The sequence below is a fragment of the Parasteatoda tepidariorum genome, chromosome 4, assembly GCF_043381705.1.
Source record: "Parasteatoda tepidariorum isolate YZ-2023 chromosome 4, CAS_Ptep_4.0, whole genome shotgun sequence".
Classification (NCBI taxonomy): domain Eukaryota; kingdom Metazoa; phylum Arthropoda; class Arachnida; order Araneae; family Theridiidae; genus Parasteatoda; species Parasteatoda tepidariorum.
Genome location: NC_092207.1, coordinates 3,097,775 through 3,104,220, shown reverse-complemented (window position 1 = coordinate 3,104,220; position 6,446 = coordinate 3,097,775). Strand labels below are relative to the sequence as shown.

General features: G+C 32.8%; 1 protein-coding gene across 1 annotated transcript; it reads right to left on the bottom strand.

Moving 5' to 3' along the window:
* Positions 1-1,001: 1,001 nt before the first annotated feature.
* LOC107445533 (integrator complex subunit 5 omd) lies at positions 1,002-6,446 on the bottom strand (the record flags this gene model as incomplete). Its single annotated transcript, XM_071180446.1, is given in 3 exon segments — positions 1,002-1,582; positions 4,677-5,813; positions 6,262-6,446. Coding segments are annotated over 3 exon segments (1,847 nt in total), but the record flags the coding sequence as incomplete, so codon positions are not given.

Genomic DNA, 6,446 nt, shown 5'->3' with positions numbered 1-6,446 from the left:
GAAACAGAATTTCGTCTTTGGGTGGCAAAATGGCAGCGTGAAACAGAAGCAGGACTTGAAGTGCCCAACGATCTTTCCAAGATTATTAATGTCTGTGACATCGATTTGTACCCATCAATCAATATGTTGTTGAGAATTTTAATAACTCTGCCAGTTAGTGCAGCAATAGCAGAACGTTCCTTTTCAACTCTTCGACGTCTCAAAATTTGGCTTAGAGCAACTCAAAATCAAGAACGATTAAATGGACTCGCATTATTAAACATTCATCGAGAAATTGATTTGGATGTTGAAAAAATCATTGACAGATTTGCCAAAGTTTCTAAAAAACGCATTACATTTACTATTTAAAGATTTTGAATACTTGAATTATTTATGTATTGTTCATTATGAAAGAATAAAAAATGAGAAAACTAGCATTAAAAACCCCAGTTTTTTTTTCCAAAATTAATATGTAAAAAAAAAAATTTGTGGGGGGGGAGGACCTGAGTCTATGACCTCCCCCCCCCAAGAAAAATTTCTGGTTAACTGCAAGGCACCGTTGCAAGAGAGCGGGGGGTATTTCTTACAATTTTTTTTATGCAATAACACTTTTTATCTTTGCGGACTGTATAAAATGTTTGTAACTTTTGAAAAACATGAAATGAATGATCCTGTAACCTTTAGATAGAATTATTATTCAGATTCTATATAAAATATTAATTATCAGGCGAGATACAGTTTGCACTTGTTTAGTTAAATGAGACTATGTGTAATATAAATTAGACTATACTTATTATATCAGGTATTGTAATAATTAGACCAAATTATTAATGTTTTAATAATGGCAAGCGTGCAATACTTTTTATATTTAATGTAATGGAGACTTTCTATATAGTTCGTACTTATTTTTAACGTATTGTATTAACTAATTTATACACGAAAGTAAACAACGCTGTATCACCTGATAATTAACATTTTACAGTGAGGTCAGGAACTGTATGAATTAATGATTCACTTCTATAGCAGTTATTAACACCTTTTTTTTATTAATCTTATGTAAATTGTCACAACAAATATTTCAGTTCAATTCTGATGGGAAAAACTTTGCGTAAGCAGCTCCAAATTTCTCAATGTTTGCAAAGAGAATGAATCTAAGCTTATTGGTATATTTCTTATCACAACTAAGTTTTGATTCATCACTGAATTCTCTCCAAACTCTGTTTGAGTTTTTGGAAAAAAAGAGAGCCGGACTGGGTACATTATCCCGCATGTACTGCCACACATCCGAGAGTAAACTGAATGCCTCGTAGGGGGTGATGAGGGGGAGGACTTCATCAATGTAGGAGAGGGGGGGAGGTAAAAGTTGTCCCATTGCCATGATCGTAATGAGGCGTTGGCTCATCAGGAGTTCCTTGGGACAGTTTCTCGTCGTCTTTTCCTGGCTGCTGCACCAGAATGTCAAGAGTACAGCCATAATGGCTCTTAAAAGCACACTGCAATAGCAGAGAGAAGGATGCACGGATGCGATCAGGGAGAGCAAATCCCACAGCAGGCAGTTCTCTTCAAACATCCTTTTAATGTGTAAATCCCTTTCCACCGTCACCTGAAAATAACACCTAAAATTAATTTTTTTTGTTTCAGCACACTTTGAAAGTCATAAATTTCGGTATTGAAGAAAATTTGTCATGATTTTTATTTATTTTTTTTAAAAAAAAAATCATGGATTTAGGTCCCCCAAAAGATTCTAATTTTTAAAATGAAATTTACCCATCCTCCAATTTCATGGTGTACCGAATATCTGAATTTGTAACAAAATCTCCACTCATAATAAAAAATTTTAAAATAGAAAATATTTTTATTGTGTTCTTTAAAAATTGCGGTGTTCTGTCAAAAAATAATTAAAAAAAATATCATTTCTAGAGCAAATTATCTTTTAAACTTCTGTGATTTCGGAATTTTTGTTATTTATTTATTTTTTTAGCAATTAAAATTCTAGCTGAAGCAAGCCAGTCATTTTTTTTAAATTCCGAAATGAGAACAGAAAAATCGGGAGTATTTCTTTCGTCTCCGATACACAAGAAAAGTATCTTTAGAATATAATTCTGCAGGAAAAGATTTATTTGCTTTCGTATTTTGTCCCGCTATTTTATTGCTTCAACTCTTTCTTTACACTGTTTTTTAAATTTAAAATAAATATGGACATGCAGAGTTATACCTATCATTTCAATGAATATTATTATAATGCTTTTTTTAAATTTAGTGTAGTGTTTTTGACAGAGAAAATAATAACTTCGTCAAGTCATGAAAAATTCTTGGAATGAGTAATGTATTTGAAAATGTAGTAGGTACCCTGTAAGAAGAAGGCCCTATATTTTATAATCACTGTTCACAGCTAATATAGGACCCATATTAAAAAAAATCTAGACACACACGTCCCTCGGTGCATAGGACACATTGGGCCAATTTAGAGTCCAAGGAAAATTTGTAGCTAGAGTAGTCAGGGTGCGTAGCCAAATTTTTCAACAAAGAATAAGCACTTTTTAAAATATTTGTAAGCACTTTTTAAAATATTTCATAAGTAGACAGAGTTGGTAAGTTTTTGACTAGGACTGGGCTATAAATCGATATATCGCGACATATAGATTTAACGCCTACATCGGCAGGCGATGCATCAGAAATCTGATTTAAACGGTCGAGTAAAGAAGATGAACAATATAGCGATACACGATATAGCGATACAAGACACGCAAGGATCTCTTACATTCCGATGCCAACTCGCGCTGGGGAAGACTATGTTCGTATCATTATATTGAAACGGCCTTGATTGATGAGCGGTAGAATCAGTTTTGAGAACATATATCGTGATCTCGCATGTTCGTTTCCGCACCTCTTAGTTTTTTTTTCTTCTTTGTCGCGACTTGATATCGTTTCTTGCAGATTATTTTCAGTGGGACTGACTTTGTGATCGCCGTCGTTACCTTGTTCTGAACGTAATCTATTATTGAAAAGAATATATAAAGAAGTGTTTCTTAATTAATTAGGTAAATTTTTTTTTGAAACAAAACTTTCTTTTTTATTTTTAAATGTGAAAATTAATTTTGATATTATATGTTTAAGTATTATTTTACATTATTGAATTTATTACAAACGGAAATCTAATTTAAGGTGCCCATAAAGAATTAAATTAAAAAGTAATTAAATTTGTTAGGCTATTTTTTACTTTATTTTAATTTATTAAAAACTTTTTGGATAAACTAATAATTTAATGGGTTTTTATTACTGATTTTAAATTTATAAATCTTCAGTTGTTTTCATTTTTATAAATAAAATTATAACAAAACTTATTTTTCCTCTTTTGGATTTGGACATAAGTCAATCAACTTTGTTTATTCAAAAAAATTAGTAATGTTTGCGATTGCGACTTCTTTTTTTAAAATCATTTAGCACTTCGTTTTATTAAAGAGTATAATCGTGTTTTTTAATTTTCTTTCAATATTGTCAGTTGAATATATTATCGAATATCACAATTCTTTTGTTTTTATTTTTAAGAAATTAAACCTTACTTTGTTTTTCGTTCATAATTAGGTCATTATTCAATTTAATTTAATTATTTATCTGAAATAATAACAATAAAAAATACTGTTTTAAAAGCGCTTTTTTTTTCTAAAATTTATTTAGCACGTTGTTTTAAACATACAAATAATTTTTAACGAACTTATTTTTTAAATTTTCTTTCTATATTGTTAGGTAAATATATTGATAAATTTCAATTTTATTTATTTTTTTATTATTTATCTTTAAACTAAGAAATCTTTCGTTATTTGCGAGATCATTTTTAGAAAATATAACATTAATATCTTTCTTAAGCCAAACATGTACGTCAAATTCATAAATTGATTTAAATCAATCCGAGTATGAAGTTTTGATAGAAATCTGACTTTCTGCGCCTTACAAGTAAATGAATTTCAAAATTACTATATCGCGATGCAAAACTGACGATGCATCACGATATAAAATTTCTTATATCGCCTAGTCCTATTTTTGACAATTGATGGTTTTATTTACAGGGACGAAGTGTGAATGGCGCATCACAAACGATGAAGAGAAATGAAATTTTTTATCGCTAATAGAGAAAAAAAATTTCCAATGTTTAGTGGGTCCCCATAATCGGCAAAAATTCGAGAGATTTTTCCATTCTATTACAGAGAGCGAATAATGCAGTCTGAAATTGAGAATCTCTAGCAAAATGCAGCAGGGTTACCCATGAGAGTCAAAAATCCTTACCACTGAATCCAGCTCAGTATACGCAAGTGCCGACCTGCAAGTATTTCATCAAATATGTAAAACAAATGGTGTTTTCATACACTACAGACCGGCGGTACGCCGAAATAGATTGGGGATGAATTAATTGTGAAAACGTTGAATAGGACAATGTCTTTTTGCATAATCTGTGGCGAAAATCAACATAGTTAAGAAAAATATCGCATTTCGGAAAAGGGAAAATTAAGAACTTTTTAAAAACACCCATGGAAAAAAGGCACCTTTAAGGGCTTTAAAAAAACGAAAATAAGCACTTTTTAAAAACGCTACGCATCCTGGTAGTTATACATACAATATAACCTTTCTAAAACGTGGTGACAAAAAAAAAAAACGATTTTTAAAATAATGCGCATTTTAAAACAAAATCATGTTGAGACCTTTAGGTAGTCTTCGTCCGGCCAGGGCAACCCATTGAACATGACATCTGGTGAGACAAGTTCAACCATGAGAAGGGCAACAATTTTCATTCCTGGTATGAGGTTTCTTTCTTGTGGCTGCTCATCCAGGGGAAATCTCCAGGAGGCTTTGCAACAAGATTGTATGACATCGAGGGCGACCTGCTTATTCAAGAGTACGACGTCTTTATCGAACTTTGAATCGCTGACACTCACTCTCAGGCCCGAACCTATGATTCCCGAATGAAATACAGAAGAATGACTCTGGGGTAGGGTGATGGCAGACATGTACTTAGTATTCTCCATCAGGAGATTCGTCTTGTTGACGTTCACCGAAACGTTCGTCTTGACGCTCGAACCGAACAGAGAACAATACTTCTTATCGATGAAACATTCCAAGAGCATTCGAAGCACCGCGTGTTGAGCGGTAGATTGCTGACACAAATTTGCCAGAAGACTTTTTACATTGTTAATGAGTGTGATTTTTATGACTAAACTTAAATTCTGTCTGCCAAGCAAATGGAAGAAATAACTCACAACACAGCTGCAGACAGTGAAGAGCGAGCTCATAGGCATCTGTTTGGGATTGACGCAGATAGAAAGCAATTCCACCACGACATCCGAATAATCGGTATTCCTACTATTTATTTGTCCGGCAAGAACTTCCAAATTCGGGGTCATCCCTTCTGTGATCAGATGATGCCATTGTTCCCTCTGACACAACTGAGTTATGTTTTGGATGAGAGTCACGGGCTTTTCGATTCTGTTCGATTTCAATTCTGCCATCTGATACGATATTGTAGTAGACAAAGCATTGGGTTGATGCATTTGTATATCTTGATAAATATTACTCACATATAAAGCAGAACCTTCAACGCTACTTATTAAGAATCCAAAAATAAAGACAGTAGCTGGATCTTCCCCATGGAAACAAATAAACTTTAAGAGATTCAAAACCCAACTCGCTTTACTCGTCTCAGGATTTGATAAGCAACAGGTCAGATTTGAAACGTGTGTCTTGAGAAAATGCAACAACGGAATTTCCGCCGCACCACCATAAGCACGTCTTTGGATCTCTAGTAACACTGAATCTAAGATCAAACCAGCAGCTGATTTAATCTAAAAAATAAAAAATAAAGTCATTAAAAACAATGTCTAAAAATTATGGTAAAATCTTTCTTTTTTTTCTCTCCAAAAGCTATACTCATTTTGAGAGATAGAAAATTAAACACTTTTCACAAACCTCAAAAAAATAAATAAAAGCACCCTTACCAATTTGTTTGAAGAACATTAATAATTACATGGAAAAAAAACAGAAATTGAGTAAAAAAAATATTTAATTGATCATCAGTGATCCCAAATGGGCAAAAAATGAAAAAAGTTAAAATATTAAGTCTTTGTATATGTGTCTGATGTAAACAGGTAAATTCATCCACCGTCGCATATATACTCCCACAAATAGCAAAAGATTATTTTTTGCTTTGTTTCAAGGGCGAATGTGATATAAACAAAACGTATGCCCGGGATAATCAGGGAGCTTGTTTTATTATTCTAAAGATATACTTACTCCAGCATGAATTTCAACATTAGAAGGTGGCATTATATTTAGCAAGCACCTAATCACTTGGCAGCCCCCATCACTGCGCAACAATAAATGCACCACTAGACTTGCAAGTCCCTCGGTACCAGGAATTTTGGCAGACTTCCACTTTTCAACCTGGCAATACATCTTGTTTAATACTTCAGGGTTAA